Raw genomic sequence first — 24,536 nt, 5'->3', positions numbered from 1 at the left:
GGTCATTGTTTTGGATTATCATTGTTTTGGATTTGGAATGTCTGGTCTAGACTCGATTATTTACAGAAACCATTTACAACCATGCAAAGGCAAGTGAAACGTTATTTGGAACAAACACGGGACATATATTCCGTATCACATATTTTACTCACACAATGCTATTCTTATGTACGTACAAAGAACACAAAATACGCAGAAAACTCACATGAATGGGACTCTGTGTCCGGCATGACTAGTTCCAGGTTTACAGCTTTATGATACGTTACGCTTCTAACTGGCCCAAAACTAATGCGCAGATGAGACTTTTATCATTCTGTTTGCCAGTTTCCCACTAAACATCAAGATGTGCCGCAAAAACCAGGTCACTATTTTCTGTATTGTTTCTGTATTGTTACTGTTACAGTTAATAATTTGCCGTGACAAAAGGTATAAGAAATCCCCTCAGAACCAGCAAAATACAACAAAGACATTCTAAAATATTCAATATCTTGTATTGAGCATACAAATAGCAAGATACATCGATTCAAAATAGAGCCTCTAGCAACTGAGTCAAATCTAAAGTAATGGGTCACAAATATAATATCAACTCGCCAAAGTCATGGTTTTCAGTGAGAAACAGTTCTACTGAATCTTTCACGGCGAGTGATCTTGAATGTAGGTCAACGCTGGCGAAAAGGCAGACAGATGTATATAAGCCGAATGGTGCCACAACGCCAGTGTACATCTGATTGTAAATCCGTGTTTGTGTGTCGTCAACACAGCCACCAGCATTCGCTGATTCTTGAACGTTCGAGCACTGTGTCATCACATCGCCACTTACTTAGGACTTTCTCGTTCGGCCTCGGCCTCGTGTTACCAACTACCAAAACACCCATATGCAGAAGAGCGCTGAATGGTAGGCACCTCTAAAGCGCTACCTTAACAGGCGTGTCGATAAATACTATTACTCTAAACATTGTGACCCGATAATAACTATCACTTGATCAATAATAATACAAATTACGGAAAACACTCTCGTAACATTACTGTTGGGAAAAGCGTCTAGATTGACGAATTAAAAACGGCAATAATGACTGGACAAAGCAGACAATTAGTCACTGAGTAAATTTCTGTGTTTTTATTTATATTTCGGCCCAGGCACCAACACTCATTCTCATGTTTTCTGCTTCTTCAACATCATTCTCTTCTCCATCATTTCACAAATGCATTTTTTCTCATAAAAAGTCGGATGTCTTCTGACAATGGATGCATTTATATTGAAAGAAAAGAGTGCTTCGTAATTCTCTTCAATAAAAGAAAAAAACTTGCGCCTTCCCATTGTTTGAGCAGTTTCCTGAAAAAGAGAAACACGTACGAGCATAATACATTTTAGAAACTGGGTGTGCTCTGAATGCAAATGAATACTTTCTGAATTTTGGTTAGATTTAACAGTAGTATTTATCCATATGATGATACTGTCATAAACGCATTTACAATAAATTCACAGACCACTGGGTAAGTGAATGAGTTGATATGTAACATCGCGTTTTCAATATTGCAAACAAATTGTGACGACAAAAAGCTATGAACTGAGAAAAAATATGCATACTTTAAAAGGTCAGCGAAGGACGACAAGAATATCACAAATTGATTGAAACTAGTTTGAGTTCAGTATAAAATGCTAAATCATTTTAAAACACATAATATAAAATCGGACTATAGATCGCCAGCAACTGAAGGTATGACACAATATCAATGACCATGGGAACAATACAATTACTTCTTGTGTTACTCAGTTTGTATGGTAGGGCCACTTCAGATTAAACATACAGTAAGGCGGGATGGAATAAAGTAAGGTAAAGTAAAGTCTGGTATGGAAAGGACAAGTTGAGGGCTTGTATTTGGGTATGCGAGGTTAAATGTATACCGGATAAGGTTAGCGAGATAGTGAGTCTACCCGTTTCAATAGTGAAAGTTGCTGAAGACCTACATTTTAATACCGGTCTTCAGGGAACAGAGAGAATTACATAGTATATGATCATCGTACCTCTGTATTCTTGTCTCGCAAGGATCCATCACTGTCTACAATTTCATGCATCTTTTCACAGATGAACTCCTGTGCAAAGACAAATGAAAGAAGGAATCATTATACAAACAAGAACTGAGTCTGAGCTACATGTAATAACAGACGGAACAACCCTTCACTTTTCTGTGATAATGTCACAAAATCTACACCCAGAATTAAGACACGTGACTATATGACAAGCCAATCGTGGTTTTAATGATTTCGTGGAATGACCTGCTGTAGTATCTTCATGGGATCCGTGTCTGCACAGGGACACACACGACATGCGAGTTGTTCCAATCACCCGCTTTATTATTCTGACGTAGTACACAAGTTCACAAGTTACATCACGTGACCTCAGATGCGATAAGGCATACAACTACATCTCAGAATTATGAGAATACTACACCTGCCCTTAATATTAAACAGAGGTCATCCAAAATAGTAGTTCCTTTCATAAACAATCACTATGTTCTTTAAAGTTGTGATGACAGTTGTGATTAAGGTTGTCTTGGAACCAGACCCTTAAACCCACTAAATCCACTTCTTCTTCAGTATGAAAATTTTTTGTGTGCCCTTGACACAGCCATGACCCCGGCAATGTGTCAATTTTCAATTCTATTAGTGTACACTCACACGTGGCATTCTACTCAGCCAATAACTACGACACCATTGGTGCCTTGTATGTTTAGTCAGGTTTACACTTTCGCTTCTGAAAATATTGTGCACATTTTTAGCAAAGCCCAACACAACCGTTCTGTTTCATGTCCTGTTACCTGCTTTCAAATCTCTTTTAAATTGGAAATTATTACGTTTCACCCAAAACACCATTCAAAAGATGAAAAAATCACGGCGTTTCTGATTCGCTCTTCACTGAGCCGGCAAATCCTCTGCCGGTCATCATGGATGGACATCACTGAATCTGCCTTCACCTATGAAGAGCACACGAGACCATTGACTTTGATTCCAGTAGCCGTGATGTCTACTCCATCTCAAACGAGGTGCTTGTGACGTGTCGGTAGGGTGGACGAACTGTCCGGTTGCCCTTCAACGTCGACTACCGGTACTCTCGGATACCCTAACATTCTTAACATTGAAGAGTTCTGTCTGAAGATTTGCTGCGTTAAAGATTGTGTTATGTAGTGTTGATCTCTGTCTGTTACGGTGAATACTTTGCCGTGACAAAATGTATAAGAAATCCCCTGATAACCAGCAAAATGAGAAGTCTGGTATTTTTTAAGAATGTGTATTCAGCAAAACAAAGGCAAGATACAAACGATTCACAATAGAACCAGAACTGAATCAAATCTTAAGCAATGGCTCACAAATATAATGTCATCTAACCGAAGTCATGGTGTGAGAGTGAGAAACAGTCATACTGAATGCAACACAGAGAGCGGTCAGGCAGCGGTTATGTAGGTCAAGCGCTGACGGAGAGGCTTGTACATAAGTACTCCAGTAAATCTCTGTGTGTCCTGCGTACCAACATGAGACCGAGCCTTGTGACTGATTCAAGAACTTTCGAGCACTTGCGACCCTCGCCATCAACATAGAAACTTATGGTAGTGTCCCGGAAGTACGCACAAATAATCAAAACATTTAGTCCAGAGGAAGTAACTCTAAAGCACTATCTTAAAGCCTGCTGCCACAATACGAAAAGTACTGAACATTTACGATATGAAATTTGACCTGGGGTGACCTGGTCCATGAGCATATTCAAGGGACCCATCGGCATGGAATTTCTGCCATACTCTACCCACTGCACTCTGTCTCACATTAAACTAGACAGCTATCTGCCTCTGATCATGAGTTTGATTTTGAATCCAAAGGGCCTATAGCCTGACCCCTTTCAGCAAGCGTCAAAAGGCTCATTTCAAGCTGCGATTTCAAAGGTAACAGAACCGCGAAACACAGTGAAAATGCATCATGTATGTGTTTTTTCCTCCACTTTCCATGGTGGAAAGAGCGACTTGCATGTTCACATCATCGACATTAAGTGGCAGGTGGATTTCCAAACTGATAGTTCAAATAAATAAGGTGCCATTTGTTACAGAATGTATCGGACGTTAGGAACGAAATAATGACATTTCAAAGGCCTGGTGTGTTTCCATACTGTTAAGAAAGTTTGTAAAACAATCAGTTGCATGTTTCAAACAAAAACGGAGATTTTACAACTTTTAAGAAAAAGTGGTACCAATAGCTTGATCGTGCAGTTTCGTTACCCATGTGTTGCATATGCCTGTTTTCACTAGTTTGTTTTATCACTGATCCTGTTCGCGAACGTTCTGACTAAATGATGAGTCATCACGTTTGGCTAGAATGTTAAAAAGCTGTGTCGGTATATATAAAGGCTGGTTGTTGTGTTGTGCGACGTGAAATCACACGGAATTATACTCGGATTAGTACTGGAGTTGTGTACATCTGCCAACCGTCATCGTGTGTTTGTCAACATCATCTGACGTACTTTCAAGATTGACAAGCTTCGTTTTGTATATCAGCTCAAACTGCAAATGCCAAGACTGGTGAATTAATATTTGATATTTGCGACCCATTACCTGAGACTTGTGACTCAAATGAATTGTACTAGAAATCCGTATTGTGATTCATTATTTGCTCAAAATATCATTAAATATTTTAGACTTGTCCGTGTTATATTTTGCTGGTTCGAAGGGGATTTATTATACCTTTCGTCAAGGCAAGTTATTAACCGTAACACATTAACACAATAAAAAGACTCCGGTGTCACTGAACAAGAATCACCACTAAAAGCAGGGCTGAGATTCTTTTAGGCTGCTGGCATGCTTGAACCAGTCAAATAGATTATGCGACTATCACCTCCGAGGTCTCGTTGACAGGGCCTGTGCTCAGCGAGCGGATTGTGGGTGGATATAACCTCCGAGATCTCTTGGACAGAGCCTGTGCTCAGAGAGTGGATGGTGGTTGGATATTGTTTGCGAGGTCTCTTGGGCAGAGTCTGTGCCCAGGGAGCGGACTGTGGGTGGATATCACCTCCGAGATCTCCTGGACAGAGTCTGTGCTCAGTGAGCGGATGGTGAGTGGATATCGCCTCCGAGGTCTCCTGGGCAGGGTCTGAGGTCAGAGAGCGGATGGTGGGTGGATATTGTCGCCAGCACAAAGCCTCTGTTATCCTGCCTGAGGGGATTGGTCAGCAGCAAAACAAGCGTGAAGGTCCCTGTAAGAATTAACATTAAGCAGCCCCTGGTTGTAAGAGACGACTAACGGGTGGTCAGACTCGCTGACCTAGTTCGGGCATATGATTGCATCTCAGTTGCGTAGATAGATGCTCATGAAGTTCACTGGAATGCCTGGTCCAGATTCGATTATTTACAGATCGCCGCCACATATTGCTTGAAAGGTGCCCAATGTCTCACATCTCATCTCCGGACATCTTAAATTACGCATAGCATTATGATTAAAATTTCCTAAATAAAATGTGACAAAATAATTATGACATATTGAGCAGAGACTTACATACGTAGTCAGAGATTTAAATAGTTAAATTGACGGCGTCCATCTTAGATTTTCTGCCATCAGAGGGAACTGCTGAGGTGTGGAACAACATATAAGTGTGCCAAGTTTGGTACTTTTAACTCAAAGTGCACAGTTTTGAGAAGATCCTGGTCTTACCCGCCATACTATCTGGTTTGCCTTTCACTGTACCTTTCATAACATGCTCACTGTCCACATATATATAATTGCAATCGTTACAAGCGAATAGACAACATCGTTGTCGTTCCTCTTGAACTAACACAGATGCTAGCAACCAAAACCATGCTTCTTCGCCCTCTCTTTTTTCACAATAGCATGTAACCCGCTCACACATTTTAATACAGATGACACTGTAGGATGTAAAGAACCGAAAGGAAATACTCACCAGACAAGGTTTGACGTTGTAGTACATGATAGACATCTGCAGTTTCAGTTAACGTAATAACAATGTTTCATATTAAGCAATGAAGGGTAAATAGCACATTGTGTCTTAGAGCTAAATTATATGACAAAATGGAACGTTTCGTGTTGTCAGCTATAAGTGACATCAGGGCATGGGTCGCCAATGGAAAATTTGGAGGTTGTGATGTATATCCATTGCTACAACAGATGTAGCATTCCTACAGCTCATTGCAGTCATTGATCCAGCTCATCACAGACATTCATTCAGCTCATCACAGTCACTGATACAGCTCATTAATACAGGTCATCTCGGTCATTTTGTTAACAAAGGATACAGAAGGGTTCGTGAAGTCAAAATGGATGAAGATGTTTGTTTTCAAGACATGTCCAAGACTGTAGTTGCACACCCAGCGCTTCATTTTTCTTTCACTCTGTAACAATACATACACACAAAATATAATTTACGATCTTCTTTAAATTAAAACTCTCTATATTTAGCACCAAATTCTTGATATGATGGACAAAATAGCCAGTTGTGTTCAGTTGTGTCACATGCAAATGTTTCAAATACCCTATCCAAAAGGTAGTTAATATTCCACCTGACAATATTTGAAAAGGTGCATGATTGCATATGGATTTAGAAAACGGGCATTTGCAGTGAAATGACTCATTACTTGCTGGCCATCCTTGTGATAAAATCCAGAAGGTGTTCTGTTATTGTTTTTTGAGACGTCTGTCACGTCAAGAATGGATGCGTATTACTGGAATGGATATGGGAACATGACAGCGCTCTCGTCCTTTCAATCAGTAATTACAGATTACAATCACGACTGTTAAATTACGTTGATGACACAAGGGCCACAACTGACATACAAGACAGTATCATCAGAAAAATTAGTAAGGGAAGCTGGCCAAAGTGCATCTCAAATTGGAAATTATCACCAGAGTCAAATGTGTCTCGGTGAAAAGGGAACGATACATAAATGCGCTACAAAAGGGTAGATTCTTCCTCATGTCCGACAATGGCTATGCATTGTTAGACAGGTGTCACGGGTACCCCAACATGGCCGAGTCTGGCCGAGGATTAGTGAAAACAAAGGTCGACAGGTATATTTATGAAAAAAGTTACGGACACGTTTTACAGAACTTATTCCTTTCACTATACAACTACATGGTAGCCAGTTGCACATTAGTGACCAACATACTTGGTACAATACACACTCACCAATCGCCGGGTGATGCAAAATAAAAATATTTGCACAAATAGCAGCCCCGGAAAAATTCCAAACCACATAAACGTAGTATCAAACAGGTGGTTTTGTTTCGTATGTATCAAAGCCAAGGCGAATGCTACAAGTAGGAACCACAAAACCAAGCTGATGAAGCACCAACTGCAGCATCGCCCACCGGAACTGAAGATGGAAAAGTATTTCATGCGGAAGGACTTGTTGATCACATCCCGTGCTTCATAATACGTTCTTTCAGCAAACTGAAATTGACGGATGAATATATATTAAAACTAGTAATAGCTCCGAAGGAAGCATCAAAGATGGCATTTCATGTAAATTTGCAATATTCTTCACTATAAATGTTTGGCAAGCAAGTTATGGCAAGGGTTATAATATCTATCTGTCTCAAGATCAGTTGAAATGCAGACAACCAGGACATGAAAATATTGCAATACTAAATGTTCAAGAGATAAACATTTACTCCATACATTTAATGATCATGTAGACTCATTTGGATTTGATTCACCAACTATTGCTCCTGATTATAGCTATAAGCACTTAACAACATGTGTCCATTTCAGATTTCTTGCTTCATATTAAAAAAATAAAAAAGTGAAATATTTGAGGTCTACATGGTGTCTTAGTGTTGGCAAAATAATCAAAGGAGATGCAAGCAAAACAATTTCATTTTAAGTATTCAAAATGGGGGAAACAATAAGTGACAACAAGTATTCGTGAATGTTCTCCTTGTTCACTGTGTCTCGTTAAAACCAGTCGTTAGTGGTGTTTACAGCCAAACTACACAGATAAGTTACAACACATTAATGCATTGCCGCATCTTCTAACTGCTCCAACACCTTGCTGCCAAGCTGCCGTAACTGGTAGCGCTGATGCTGGTCAAGACTTGGAAACCACCACGCCGACCCTCTGCAGGATCTGAACACTTGTTCTCCGCGTATCTGAACCATTCGTCCATTCAGTTGTTCTAAATGTAGACAATTTTCAAATATAACAATATCATTGATTTACAAACATCTTTAAGTTTGTTCTTAACATGAGCAATTCCACTTTGATCATATCAATTGGGCTAAATGGACTTTGATCAACAATTTGAAACTGTGGAGATTGCAAATTGGATGCCACAACTGACATTTAGATTGTTCAGTATGCTGATAGGATCAGGTGATGAAACAATGTCATTGTTTGGTCTTTGCCATAAAATTCGACATTACGCTGGAAAGCTTGAATGATACACTCTGATACATTTGCTTTTACATCCAGAGATTACGTTATTCACATGCGCACATTTCAACAGTGCTTAACGTACATATCGGGCAGTTTAAGAGTTGTAAGGTTGAATGGATTAATTTTCATTCTTACAGAAATGGTATCGGATCTTTAATGGCCATCATACAAATCGTCTTACCTGCTCCCTTGTCTCGACGGTTCACTTCTGGCACGAGGTGCTTCAGATCAACTGCAAATATTGACATGAATTATATATATATCCACATAGTTAGCCATCAGCGTATCGGCAAACGAATCAGCCAATGAAAAGACTTCGTTATACATGAATGCACACCCACCCTCTCTGACTAGGTTCCTTCTCAAGGGTGCTTCGTTACGAGGGAAGTGAACCCAAGTAAAACATATTGCACTTTTGCCCCGCGATTGTATGTTTATAATTTTGTGTAATTGTGAAAATCTCCCCAGTGTCTGGAACATAAAAGCCACCCCTGATGTCATTTATTCAGCTGTGTATCACCCTCTTGTGTTTACATCTCCCCATCATCATTGTTTATATAACGTCTATATGATCTAAATCAGTGATTGTATACACATGTACACCTCTGACTACCTGTAAATCTAATTACCTGTATGTCACTCTGCTGTGTACACATCTCTTAACTGGCTTCACTTTATCCCTGTTATCATTGTTTTTATAACTGCATTTGATCTGTCCTCTGTGTTTTGGGCAGCAAAATATAGCATGTGGATAAATGATATGTCTACCAGTACAGATTGAAGTTATTGCAAATTTTCTTGAGGAAACATCTCCCACACGTCTAGTTGGCCCACACTTCATTTCTTTCCTGGGTACGCCCCTGACCTCTGCATTACAGTGTATTCCAGAAGGGGTGCACTTTTGACTCGTTTGTCCTGCTGTTGTGTGAAGATCCCTTTTCACCCTAGTTTCACAACCAAGGTCCACTAACGCCGCTAAGTGAATAGTTTATACTGGCATCAAATATGCCACTCTATTTTGTATGACCAATGAAATTACGTTGCAGCATTTAGTAATCATTTGTAAACTCAAGTCAAATTTCATGAATTACTGTTTATGGGCAACGTTTGATCTTTGGTGTTGTTTTCACACCAACCATGTATAGGTACATACTTCTGGAAGGCACAATTTGATTTCCCAAATATGTCCAATGGTGGAAGAGGTCAGGACTGAGTGGAAGCCAAGCGAGACTTGAATGCTTAGTAGTCGTGGTTTGAGGGCTTCTGGCTCACATCCAGCTATGTTAAAACTCTATGGGCTCGGAGTGATGTGGTGCTAAATATATCCATGACAGTCTGTGGTGCAATCCCTACCCGTATGGGAACATTCCCAAAGCTATGTATAGAAAGTGACGGTCAGTGTACAGTGATTGTTGAATCAGGGAACACAGCGAGCGAGACGGGCGGTGTATAGCTCTGATACGTGAAACTGTCGGGTTTTGTGCTTCATCATACCTCTGCCACAGTACATGTGGGGGTATATCTGTCTTGCCAAGGTCATCACTTGCTGCTTTTCCACGAGGTTGTTAAATAGCACCAGATAATGACAGTTTCTTCTCTGGATTGGGTCTATCTTGTAGTAAGTTTTGACTGATAGCGGTCACCGACAGATTTCTGCAATGACTTCTCTCTGTAAACAGATCATTGACACGAGAGTCCTTGCTGGCCATAGACATGAGGTCATCTAGTGCTATAAGGTTTCTGACTCTGGGATTAATGAAATCATCCTTTTCCAAGTCAGCTGGAATACCTTGTATACATTCCACTCGTGCGTAGACTGTAGCTTTAATATTGTCATACAGAGGCTGCCAACGTCGATAGAACTATAGGATGAGAGGGGGTTGAATTTCAAAATATCCAAAGTATTTCTTTCACTAGATGAGTTTTACCTCACGAAATTGGACCAGACACGGTCATGGTAAATACGTGTATCAGAACTGAGATATCAACTGAATAAGCTCGATCTGCAGGAGGAGCAGGAGCCAAAGGAGCCATTGGAATTGTTGGAGCCATTGGAGCAACAAGAGCCAAAGGAGCCATCTGAGCATGAGCTAAATGACGGAGATCTAACGAAGGTTGATAAATGTAATGTATTACTCTCATATGACGTTTCACGTTCAATGGTTTCGAAAAAGAATGTTTGCATAGAGGACACAAGCTCTTTTCCATGATGAGATCCCTTCAGTTTGTCAGCTCACAAATGATTGTGATTAGACACTCTCCTCCTTTTATAGTGTGGGGATTCTCCAATGGTCATAAGCTTAGCCCATCTTCCAGCAAATACGTCCTGTCATCATAGAGGCTCAGTCCACGTTTGTTGAGCATATATGTCCATAGCGCCTTGGCCTCTTTGCACAAAGTGACCTTAGTGCTACGACTATATTAAGCCTATGTTGGAGAATGGGTATTACAAACATTGTAGCGCTATGATCGCTTTATGCCAGTGGGCCCTGATCATGGACATGGTTGACATATGTGCTTCTCTTTCAGACACTGTTTATAGTGCTCATGTTTGGTATGGTATTTAATCACAGATTTTTTACAACCTTAGCAGTCTTTTTCTTTACCAGTGATGACTTGGCTGTCTTCACATCCATTGCTTCAAAGATCAGTGAATACATTTTGGATTTGAGACCTATAAATTCATGGATGGGTGTACCATTGGTCTCATCTTTCATTTTGCCTAAGACTTTCTTGTTTGTGATGCTGTATAAAGGATGGTCCTTGTGATAGCCTGAGGTATCAAACAGATCCGGATCTTCCCACATATCTACATAGACATTCTCTGTCTGGATACCATAACACGGTGAGTCTGTGTCAGTAAACATTAGTTGAGCATCATACTTGTGCTTGACATAGTTGTAGTGGAATTTGTTCAGCATTTTTGAAATGTCCAGAATACTGAAACCTACATAGATGGGTCGATTGAGGTATAGTTTTTGTTTCTTTAGATGGGCAGCAACCAGATTTTCATCGAAGATTCGGAAGGAATCTTTGGACCTTGAAGAAACTTGACATCGACTCCATTTCTCAGGTTTTCCATGGTTTAGCCCAACACTGAGTTATTTATGAATTTTTAGAAGTCTTCTTTAAAGTCATTTCTAGCCTGTTTTCTCATGCTGGTGTTTAATTCAATGTAAGTCCCCAACCAGGCCCGCTGCACAAATCTTAAGACTCTATGAACTTTGGTGAGAGATAAAACTTTAGATTCTGATAGTGGAGGACATATTTTTGTTTAGATCCCGAATTTGGAATGTGCTTCTGGACAGGTTTGGATCATTTGCCTTCTGTTTCTCAGTTGGTTTTCTTTCTATTTTCTTCTTGTCTCGAATTTCACCCTTCACATCCTTGAAATCTTTATCCAATTTGCTTTTCAATGTCTGTGCATAGGGTAAAAGCATATCGTTTGACACTCCAAGGGATTCTGGTGCAAGCGGATATTCATTGTGATCATGTCACCCTTCCGGGTAGTTCAAGTCCACTTATGATATGTATCCATCCTCTGCATCATCACGAACTTGAGTGATATCAGGTACGTCATCCACCCATGTAAACCCAGACATTAGAAGAGGCTGACTCATAGTCCAACCATACAAATTTTAACATCAAGGTACATACCCTTCAGCTCTTCAGGATTGTAACCATGGGCACTGGGATGTTTGGCTTTTGTATATTGGTGACTGATCATCGATATACCACCCCTCAAGCCTTGCCACAAAGAGATGTTGATTGGTATCTGTCAGTGCCTTGACTCCTGTCATTTTGAGAGCAGCCAGCCAGGCAAGGCCCGGAAATGGGTGGGGTCTAAAGCATAGGCATCCAAACAACGGTGTCTGCTATTTTCAAAGACATCAGTAAAATGCCAGCACATCAGTTCGTACGTACAAGTCATGATATTGACCTAATTTTTTTAATTCCAAAGGTGTTCCATACTACTTGGGCATGAGCAAAATCTTCGCCCCGGACAGAGTGCTGTAAAAGGCTTCCTGAGGAGGGAGAGATGTCACGGTAAACCTCTCTTCAGCATCAAAATACTCATAGGGGTACACCTGCTTCCTCAGCATCAACGGGAGTATGTCCTGAGCACATTGTTCAGTCATATGCGTGAATTGCATAGGTCCTTCCTGTGCCAAATTATCCACTTTTCGAGGGAGGAATTCATAAACTGAAATAAGTCTATGAAATCCATACAGCCTAATGAAAAGGAGATGTATTTCTTCATGCATTTGAGGAATACAGTTGATCTCCTTGTTCTGGATTTTACCAATTGCCTGCATGGTCAGATGACTGTCATATCCCCCTCAAGTTAAGGAAAACTACAGGAATTCGTCCTGTGAATTTATAGTGCTGATTACAAACACCATGTGCTGCTCCACGATATGTACCAGTCACGCGACAGTGGTCTCTTAAGTCCCTTTTCCACACAGGCCACTAATCCAACGAATCACCAGGAATTGATAACATTTAGGATTCATGAACTTTCGTGGAATTGCACAAATTTTCTGGCTCAATCGGCGTTGATCTATCTTTAAGTTACAATACAGGAACGGTAGAGTTAAGAATATTTATGGGATTATGTTGAACTCGCACATATGAACTCACTATGGTCTAGAAGAACTTATTACGAATATTGTGTGAACGTTAGGAACCAATTACGAATCAGTGAAGAATATGCCGAATGCACGTAAGAATCAGGTACGAATAAATTAATTGTACCTATACTTGACAATTCATGGGAAAAGGCAGTCACTGTTGTTTGGGTATCAATTCCAAAATGGATGTTTAAGGTAGAGCTGACCCTTCACCGTACTTGCCCTGGAACTGGAGAATCAACACTAACTGGTGATTCCTGGATGAAGACTACTTCGAAGAAGAAGGAGATCCCATGTGGTGGGTTAGACTGTGGTAGACACCACCCAGTTTGACTTCCGATGTGGTTACAGCGACAGTGGTCATGCAGGCTGTCATGCAGGAACTGAAGGATGAAGTCATGGAAAGCCATTGTCCAGCAGTAACAAGCGCGGTGGAATATTCCTCATGCCCCGTGGGGCATTGGTTGGCAAGCTCATAGTCACCAGAATAATACAATCTGATACATCCATCACTGGTGGTCTGTCATCTCAACAGGTGACTGCCCACTTTACTTTCTTCTGAATTTTGGTACGGATGCTTTCAAAAATGCCCTCACCTCCTTATCCATCTGCCTTCTTGTCCCTCTTCCCTGGGTCTCTTGCTTCTCTTAACTTTCCCCTTACCCTTGCCTGCAACACTTATCGTGGCACAATTGTTAGCAGCTTAATGACCCGAATGCAATGTTCAACTCCTTATATACCCAATTTGCTGGCAATCGTAGCTGATTCGTAGATGTAGATAGGTATCACTTGCTTCTTGCCTGCTTCAGGGTGTATTTGTGGGATTCGTAACTGATTCATTGTTGATTCGTGGTTAAGCCGAATGAGTTAAGAATATCGAAGAATGAATTTGAAATGATTATGATTCAGCTTCTATGCCTAAGAATGCACTACGAATTTGTTACAAATTAAATATGATTTTTTTTTGGAATCGGGAGTACGTGGCCAAAATTTTGAACAGTTTAAAACTTTGGTCACGATTTCACGATTGCTCAACAATTGCCAGAACTAACTACTACTACATTACGAAGTAGTTACGATCTTCACAAACTGATAACAATTCAGCTACGAATCCTCGAATTTGTCAATTTGTGGCAATTTGTGAGATTCGTGGCCTGTGTGGAATAGGGGCATTACAGGGTTTTTGACAGCTGTGACACTGGGTGGTGTTTTTGAACTTTTTGTCAATCAGATCCTGTCATGTGAAGAGACTCACCATGCTTGAACTTCTGGGCTATATTATCCTGTTCCTGGATCATATGCTCTACAAATTTGGTAGCTGCATCTAAACCTCTGTAACTTACAAGTGGCTTGCAGTTGTCAGGCGTAAGACCTACTACTTTGTAAACAAAACCACATGGTCGATGTTTGGTGAGCATCTCGGTGAACGATAAGCTCCGATGTGAAGTGCAGCTGGCGATGGGGACTTGTAAGCTCTCAAAGTCGGCGTAGATGACGTAGGGAGCCTTCAATTGCTTCTTCACGTGTTTGAGCTCATATGACAGCCATCTGTCTTCTTCCTTGGGCAGTTCAATACGCCGAAGTCCATGGGTTTGACAGTAAGGTGTGTGGTCATTCAAAAGTCTTTCTTTTGTAAAGTCATGGAGACAGTAAGGGCAGCAAAATGACAAGTATTACGTTTGGTCCTTCCGCCAAGTAGTCAGGTCGTGTGTCTGATAGAGCAGTAGTAGGTTTTCTTCCGGTCTGAAATCAGTAACAAATTGACATGTTTCTGCAAATTGATGTTTTGTTATATGTAGAGAGGGTGCACTTGTCCTTTCTCATAGCCAAACGTGTTGATAGAAATTCGGTTCTGTGACTCAAACTTTGTCCTTAAGAGCCTTCTTCAGTATAGACTTCACCTCTTCATAGTAATTTCTGAGGAAATTCATAGGGTCGTATTTTACCACGCCCTCTCCCAGGATAGCTTAAACCTCCATCGTACCCCTCGATGCTTTCTGGCTGCAATGATGATCTTGTTGATCATCAGCTGTCTAACCTCCTACCCGTCTGTTCTTAGCAGGAAGGGACATTGACTTCAAGAGATCTTTCAGCTTATCATTTCTGCTGAACTGGTTTGAGCACATGTCACATTTGAACTTCTTAAGGCTATGGGTAGATGTTTTATGACGATGTAAACTTTGTCTGCTTGAGAAAGTTTTGTCACACTTGTCACATCTATATATAACGGGGCTTCTTAGTAGCAGGTGCCATATTCTGTAAATAAGTGAATGAATGAATGAATGAATGAATAGATAAATATAGAGAATATATACATATAACTTAGAAGCTGAGGGCTGGCTTTAGTAACTCTGTCCAATGATGTATTGACAGTCAACATCAAATCATTTGAATGGGAATAATCTCTCACCTACATGGTTACTTCATCTCAAAATGATCTGCGGAGCGACCTCCATATGAGATGATAACACATCCTTAACCTGCTCTTATATACACAGACTCAGGGCCAAGAAAGGTTCATTCATCCGCGCAAATCAACGCATGGCATCAATAATAAAAGTAATATGTGTTCATATATGACAACCAAGAAAATAGAATATATTGGGTTATCTCTATGAAACGATTAATCAAATTTAATATAGTTTGTGGAACTACATTTAAATAATTCTATACCTGATCCAATATCATATATATAACTCACCGTTGAATTATTCTCTCAAAACCCCAAGCACCCCAACAACAAGGAAAGCGGGTTTGTGCAGTGTATCCCTTCTCAAGATACTGTTCCCAGAATGAAGAAAATGAGTGGTTTCTGATTTCATATACAGCGCCTATAGGCCGGGGTGGGTTCATTTAAGACAACTGTTGTTAGTCCTACACAAGCGGGCTCAGTCTATGCTTAGTATAGTTTACTCAGCAGACGTGACACGGACTGCTAGAATATTCCCCACATACATGTAGGGTTCTATCTCACAAGTTCTCAGGCGTGACCCGACAGTTTCACGTATCAGAGCTATACACCGCCCGTCTCGCTCGCTGTGTTCCCTGATTCAACAATCACTGTACACTGACCGTCACTTTCTATACATAGCTTTGGGAATGTTCCCATACGGGTAGGGATTGCACCACAGACTGTCATGGCTACATTTAGTACCACATCACTCCGAGCTCCCTCATTGGTTAACAATGGCATACCTCCTGTACCTGGCGCAGCCATTTTTAAAACTCTATGTCATCCCGACTCGGAGGGATGACCCTGACAGGAATGACAGATTTCACATAGAGTTACCATGATAGCTGGGTGTGAGCCAGAAGCCCTCGAACCTTGAAAGATGTAACGATGCCCAAAACGCTTTGCTAATGGCAACGCAAGTGGTGCAATGATGTTGCTCCAGTTGCATTCACCAATGACTATGTGCAACGCAGTTTGGTCAGGCAATCTGATACAGCCTGTACCAGTTGTGATAAATGTGGTCTCCCATAACCAAGTCGTTAAAACTGATCCTAATAATTGCCATCAATGCGTACGTAAAACTGGGATCTAGACAAGCAATTCATGTATACAAATAATACCTGTATTAATGTAAATTGCAATAATATACAAATAGTTATTATAAATACGATGTTTGCTTGAAATGTAACAATCAACGTTTGACCGAAAAATCAATGACAGACACAAATGATATTCTTTAGGTCCTAATTTGACAAAATTTAATGTTCACTAATACCCAGTAATTGAAAGGGTTGACAAAATAAGATGTTTTCTAATACCCTGTAATTGAAAGAGAATTATTATGTTATGCCGTCTGTACGTTTTAATGATAAACTTACATGTGTCTTCGTCAAAAGAGCGTCGGATTCTGAAGACATAGTCTTCCCCAGCTGTTACATCGACATAGTTCATGGTTCGCATTATTCCAGGGAATTCACACTCTTTCAGTTTAACAGGAATGATGAGGTTCTCTGGGCTGTCCACAGAAATTCCAAAAGCCAAATTACGTTCATACTTACACCACCCACTGTTCACTGCCTCTGGGGTCATAACGAAGACGACCTTCATGGAACACAATATTCCTTCTTGTATTAACGATCCGAGGTCTCGACCTGGTGTAAAATCTCGTTTTGGCCAAAGACATTTCAAGCCAAAGTCTCGTTCCATAGTGTTGACCAGTTCCTCCGCCCATGCCTCTTCATCTGAAGGGTCGTTGCTGTGGGAAATGAAAAGATGGTGTGTTTTTCCGTCTGGAAGTTTGGGGATGTCAAGTTTGAGGGTGTTTCTTTCAAGCGCTTCTTCCTCTCTAACAGCTCTCTCAGCCTCTATGCGATGTTGTGTCAGTTCAAAGTCTTCCTCCTCATCTTCTTCCATTTGGATCAGGTTCTGGCGATCAGACGATGTGGTCATTGCTATTTCTACAAAGTCTGCAAGAATGAGTAAATGAGTATTACCAGCAAAACGCGTGTGTGCAAGTACAATAGTCTTACAGTGAGTTAATATTTAACGTCACATCGGCAGTATTGCAGCCATATTGTGACGAGAGCATTCTTAAAAATGGAATCTATGCACATGATAAAAACCTGTCGACGAAGGACAGTAAAACAACTAGAATATCACAATGAGAAATAAAACTAGCGTGAAAAGTTAAAACTAATATTCCTATTCAGACAACACAATATAAAAACAGGCTATATAGATCACCAACAACTGAAAGTAGATTACCATACTAGGGGCCATGGGGACTTACAGTACTTCTGCTATCTGCATGGTCCCTAGCTGGATTTACACCATCCTCTCAGCTGCTGGTGACTGTATGCAAGATTAGCCACAAATTAAAATGACAGAAATACTACGACTAAAAAACAGGAAGATCAAATTTGACTTCAAATGTTTTGGGACTTACGTACCCTCTCAGGAGGACAATAATTTTACAGTGTTTTAACCCCCCTCGAGGATACAGCCACTAACACTCTAAGTTCCTAATTCGAAATTCCAAGCATAAAATATTTATATATTTACAATTCATTTAGCAAATCTAATTCTTTTAAAAATTCAATAATTAAATGAGAACTAACTTTATTAAAAAGATCCTTCAAAATTTTTGAATTAAAATATTTATCCCTTGTGATGGAATATTCAACACAGTCAAGCAGGACATGCTTGACTGTGATTCTTTCATCACAAGGGATACAAAACGGAGGATCTTCACCTTTTAATAGATACTCGTGAGTATACCTCGTATGGCCAATGCGACATCGTCGCATGATGACCTCTTCAAATCTGGACTGACAACCCAAGTAAGTATAACCGATATAAGGTTTCATTTCATGTAATTTATTGATCCCGGATATAAGATCTTATTATAGCTTTATAATCAGAGTATGGAATAAGAAGTGGTGTCACAGATTTCTTGAGTGCCGCCTTAGCAGCAAGATCGGCCATTGTGTTACCAGAAATGCCTACGTGACTAGGTAACCAACAAAAGATGATGTCGCACTGGCCAGTAGCAAAATTATTGTACAATTCAATAATTTCTATTAAAAGTGGATGTTTACAAGAAATGTTTTTAATATCCTGAAGGCAAGAAAGAGAGTCGGAATATATTATATACTGTTTACGTTTCGAGTGTCTTTGAATATATTTAAGACCTCAACGTAGAGACTGTCAATAGGTGAAGTTCTGAAAGACCCAAGACAAAGTCTTAAGCCTTGATGGTGGACAGAATCAAGAAGTTTAAGGTTGCTTTTGCAGGCTCCACCATATACGATGGAGCCATAATCAAGTTTCGAACGTATGAGTGATCGATACAGGTGTAAGAGGGTTGCTTGATCCCCTCCCCATTTAGAATTTGACACCACTTTCAACAAATCAAGTGCTTTCAGGCACTTAGTTTTCAGAGATTTAATATGGGGCAGAAACGTTAGGTGTGAGTCAAATATTAGGCCTAAGAATTTGGCCTCCTTGACAACTTTAATGGGAGTAGCATCTAGAGATAGTTCAGGGTCTTTATGCGGTTTGTATTTACGACAAAAATGTATACAGTTAGTTTTCGATTTAGAAAATTTAAAGCCGTTTTCAAGACACCATTTATCTATTTTGTTCAAACACAGCTGCAGTTGCCGTTCAATAGTATGCATATTTTTCCCACGACAAGAAATATTAAAATCATCCACAAATAACGATCCATCAATTGAATCGTTTAAAACTTTTGATAAACTGTTTATCTTTATACTAAAAAGTGTGACTGACAAAATACTGCCTTGTGGAACACCCTGATCCTGACTGTAATGATCAGACAGGGTAGAACCCACTCGGACTTGAAATTGTCTGTTGTTTAAAAATTTGCCTATGAACTCAGGCAAACGACCTCGCAAACCGAAATCATGTAAATCTCTCAAAATCCCATATTTCCAGGTTGTGTCATATGCCTTTTCAAGAAAAAAGATAGACACAGCATGTTGTTTATTAATCAGCGCGTTCTTCACAAATGATTCTAAACGCACTAAGTGATCGACTGTACTTCTGTTTTTTCGGAAACCACATTGTATGTCTGCGATAAGGTTATTGGTTTCCAAGTACCAAACAAGTCGATTATTTATCATGCGTTCCATGGTCTTGCAAACACAGCTAGTTAGTGAAATAGGTCGATAATTGGATGGATCCGTATGATCACGTCCAGGTTTAGGTATTGGTACTACTATGGCGTCACGCCATGAGGGGGGAAAGTTACCAAATGTCCAAATATCATCAAAAATAATGAGAAGAGTTTCTAGGCAGGATTCTGGTAAGTGCTTCAGGAGTTGATAATGTATGTTATCAGCTCCTGTAGCAGTATCATGAGCTTGATCAAGAGCAGTATGGAGCTCATGAATAGAAAAAGTTTCATTATAATCTTCCCCATTATCTGAATTGAAATTAATAGTTTTCTTTTCTTATTGCTTTTGATACTGCTGGAATTTAGGTAAATAATTAGAAGAGGAAGAGTGTTTAGCGAGGGTTTCGCTCAGTTTATTTGCGATATCTGATTTATCAGTAAGTAAATGATCTCCATGTTTAAGATGATGGACAGTAGATTTAGTACCTTTACCTTTAATTTTTGGACCATGTTCCATACCTTGGACATTGGTGTCTGAGAATTTATTTTGGATACATAATTTTGCCAAGATTGGCGTTTGTTCTGTTTAAAAGTACGCCATGCTTTAGCATTTAAAATTTAAAATTTATTTAAATTATGCACCATAGGATGGCGACGGAAATAATGTTCTGCTTTTTTCCTTGCCTTCCTAGCTTGTTTGCACTCATCGTTGAACCATGGTTTTCTTATGTGTGGAACTGCAGAGGACTTAGGTATACACTCATCAGCTATGTAAATCAGTTCATCAGAAAAGCATTTAATAGCATCGGGAACGTCACTAAAACGTTCAGGTTTAAGTTTTTCAGCACACAGTGTTTCATATAAAGCCCAGTTAGCCTTTTTAAAATTTCGTCTTGATGATGGAGGAACATCAGATGGAGTTACAGCTTTTAATATAGTAGGAAAATGGTCACTTCCACAGAGATCATCGTGGACTGACCATTCGAATTCATTCAGTAGTTCTGAATTTGTCAATGACAAGTCAAGAGCAGAATAGGTCCCTGTAGCAGGGTGTAAATATGTGCTGGAACCATCATTATAAATACATAAATCATTGTCAGAACAAAAGTCCTCCAACAACTTACCTTTAGTGTTTGTAGTTACACTACCCCAAAGTGGGTTATGCCCATTTAAATCTCCCATTATAATACAGGGCTTCGGGAGTTGGTCATACAGGGCTTGAAGATCAATTTTGGCAAATGTCGAAGAAGGCGAAATATAGAGTGAGCATAGCGTAAACGCTACATGTAAAGTAATTCTCACAGCAACAGCCTGCATATTAATATTTAGTGAAACAGGGCTTTGAATAACGTTTTGTCTGACTAGAACGGATGACCCGCCAGTGGCTCTATCACCCGGAGGTGAAAAAGAATAATATGCATTAAAATGACGAAGGTCAAATGTATCTGTTTGTTTTAAGTATGTCTCCAAGAGACATATCGCTGAAGGTGTAAAATCTTGGACTAATAGCTGTAATTCATGTAAATTTGTCCTCAATCCTCTGCAGTTCCACTGTATAATATTATTGGAATAAACTATCTTTTAGGGGGATTTATTGGGGATCTACCCCGCACTCTTTTGGAGGGCGACAAGCTATGTGCCCTAGAATGGACGTTTTCAGAAACGTCCATGTCTTCAAGAGACCCGTATTTATTAAACAGTTGAATTTTGTTCTGTGACCCTTTAGGAGCTCTGCCACTTTGTTGTTTTAAAGCATCAGGCTTTGGCTTCGGTTTACTTTTTACAGTGTGTTGACTATCAGCTGTCGATTGAGACTTTGAGTGTGACTGAGATGATGATTTGTGATCAGAAGAAGACTTTGATGTACTAGGAAGTGATTCCTCAGTCTGTGATGATATAGCAGTGCACAAAGTCTGTGGAGAATCACAATTGACCCAAGTCAAGGTAGTTTGGCACCCTGTGGTTGATGTTGTTTTAGAGCTACACCCCGATGATATTTTTGTTACTGTAGCATAACTTTCCGAAAGTTCAGATCTCTTTACCAGTGTTTTGGCCTCTGAAAAAGAGATTTTTTGTGTAAATTTTATTTTATTGATCTCCATTTGCTCTTTCCAAATAGGACACTGTTTAGAAAATGACGAATGGTCGCCTGAGCAATTGGTACATTTTTTATAGTCACTGTCACAATCTTCTGTTGTGTGTGTCTTCTCACCACAGTGAGCACACACAACAGACAATGTGCAAGTATTTACGCCGTGTCCATATTTCTGGCATTTAAAACACCTGAGCGGGTTGGGGATGTAGGTATCAACTGGAATGTTACAGTAGCCTGCCTTCACTGATTTGGGAGCATTAGGACATGAAAAAGTAAACAGATAGGTGTTCGTTTTGATGGTTTCACTGTTTCTCCGAGTTGAAAAGCGCTTGATGAAGAGTACACCTTGATCCTTCATTTCAGATCCTATATCAAGTTCCGACATATCATCAAACAATCGGTCTCGATCTCTAACGATACCTTTGCTTGAATTCAAGGTTTTGTGTGCAGAAACCGTGACCGGAATACCCACGAAAGATTTGATATTCAGCAAATTAGTTGCTTGTAGCTTTTTTCCGCACTCTACTAACAGGGCACCTGAACGTAAGCGTCTTATGTTCTTCACATCCCCTGCAAAGGGGTTCAACTTTAATGGTGTCTTGTCAGGAGTCTCAATAACAATGAAACGCGGCCAGTACTCAATCGATGCAGACGGTCTATGGTCAGTATCAACAGGGTCAATATCAAGTGGACGTTTTGGTTTTTTTGTTGGGTTCTCATAAGCCATGGTTAGTTTAAATGGTTCATCATCCGAGCTCCCCACCCACCACGGAGTATCACAAGGACAATGCTAAAGTAAGCGGGCCTCCAGCTTACAGCACCAAGGATACTCGGATGATATACTCCAGCAGAAGAATTAAAACATTAATAATTCCACCAGATTGGCCCATGAGCCACCGCCTTCTGGGCATACGACTCTAGGCAAAAATATGAATTAGTAAAATTTGAAATTCAGAAGATCCAAAAATCGGCCAAGACCTAATAATATCCATCTTACGATTCTCAAAATTTTGTGTAACATTACATACAGTAATGCTCAGGGCTTGGCGTGACCAGCCGATTGGTTGAACCGGGCCCATTCAACCTCCCGTCTAGGTGAAGTCAGGGCCGAAGTGGTGTGTTGAGCAATAGGAACACTGGTCTTGCTCCCATTGCCCTCAACCACCAGGATCCCCTCCTCCACCGACACAGGGCCGCAACCCACGGCAAACGGGTTGGTGGACCAAATATCCCCCCGGGTCCACTACGGGGGTGTCGGCGAGCTCTTGGCGTTACCCAGCACCCACCACGAGGAGGTGGCTCGCCACGGGTGCCCAATAGTCTTACAAGGCTGAAGGTCTCAAATATTTTTAGGAATGGTATTTTAGATTTAACATGCCATGAAAAAAGACAACATTTAAAGCAACGGAAAACAGACACCGACACAGTGACCCTAGAACTAGTTGAAATGTTTTGGAAAACACGTAAGTTTATACCAATGCCGAAATAGGCTTCCGCCATATAGGATTGTGATAAGAATGAGAGTGCACGAACCCGGCATGTTGAATGGTGAATTAAATAAATTGTACGTGATTACTTACTAAGTATGAGGATGGAAATCTACGAGCACAACTCTGAGAGGAATTGGTTATCTAAATTTGATGGTGGCGATATATTTATTTTAAGTGCCAAGTCTTGTATCGTAGGCATGCATCGTTGGCATTTTGGAAGAGGGCTTATGAGGAATATTATATAACGACATATGTACCCCGGGCTGCTGAAGGGTAGAAGAAGAGTCCATCAGTGAGTCCACAATACTTTATTCATGATATAATCGGTATGCAACTACATGATGTTGTAACAGGGGCTAGGTGCATTTAGGGAGGCTGTGGTCACCCAACCTGCCAAGCCGATGTCCGAGGGTCAAGTCCTGACTAACACAATGCATTCTTAACTTAACCTTTGGATCCTAATCAGACTGTCACGTGACGTATTTCTCCAGATGTCAGCCTGCAGTATCCCGCACCTCATCCACCATGTCATGCTTCAGTGGCCAACCGGCCTTTGTCTAACTAACTGTGTTGATTTCCTTTCTATTGACAGTCATTATTTAGAGAGCTATTTCAATTTACATAAGTCAAGGAATATTATAAATATTCCTCATATTTACATTCTTCATATTTCCAAAATGCCAACGACATATGCCTACGGTACTTGCTCGCTTTGCACGCATATAGAAAGGCTTTTACAAATTGTCTTTATATTGCGCAACCCTAATTGCGCCGCGTGGACAGTTTGCCTGTGCTTGAACCGGTGTATTCAATACTGACGCGTAGTAGAGCTTGAAACGTAGGTTAGGGGAATCTGTTAGGGGAATCGTTGAAATGAGGACCTGTGCAGCGAGACGAGCGTTGATCACCACAAAGAAATGGTTCTGCGTGTGGTTGACGGATTATTAAGAAGGTAACCGATTTTAGTTGTTGTATATTTACGTTATGATATTATTCACTGTCCCTGAGAACTACATTGTACTATTATATCGCTGTGTTCACTGTATCAGGAATTGTGTGGTGTAGAAGCATATGAATGAGCCTTACACCTCACATTCTTGACTGTTTGCGGGTGTTTACCCATTTATGGACACATTAATATTTAATTGACGAATTGAATGAACCACGTTTAAATGGATGTTTAGACCCGTTGAAAGGTAAAAAGATCTTTCACATACCCCAGTCTTCCCCTTGCTAATATCCGTCCTCAGTGGCACCCGCAAACAAACATGGTCACGCAAGTAAAGTTCAAGGACGCAAT

General features: G+C 40.3%; 1 protein-coding gene across 1 annotated transcript; it reads right to left on the bottom strand.

Moving 5' to 3' along the window:
* Positions 1-472: 472 nt before the first annotated feature.
* LOC137254950 (uncharacterized) lies at positions 473-24,536 on the bottom strand. The gene is made up of 9 exons (XM_067792565.1): positions 24,454-24,536; positions 16,893-17,480; positions 8,612-8,662; positions 8,043-8,170; positions 7,182-7,445; positions 6,292-6,387; positions 5,940-5,975; positions 2,027-2,095; positions 473-1,333 (listed from the first exon to the last, which is right to left on the bottom strand). The coding sequence occupies exons 2-9, from the start codon at positions 17,461-17,463 to the stop codon at positions 1,154-1,156; spliced, it is 1,395 nt and encodes a 464-aa protein (XP_067648666.1). The 5' UTR covers positions 17,464-17,480; positions 24,454-24,536; the 3' UTR covers positions 473-1,153.

Source organism: Haliotis asinina, chromosome 1 (assembly GCF_037392515.1).
Source record: "Haliotis asinina isolate JCU_RB_2024 chromosome 1, JCU_Hal_asi_v2, whole genome shotgun sequence".
Classification (NCBI taxonomy): domain Eukaryota; kingdom Metazoa; phylum Mollusca; class Gastropoda; order Lepetellida; family Haliotidae; genus Haliotis; species Haliotis asinina.
Note: the sequence above shows the minus strand (reverse complement) of the source record. Positions and strands in the feature narration are given on the sequence as shown.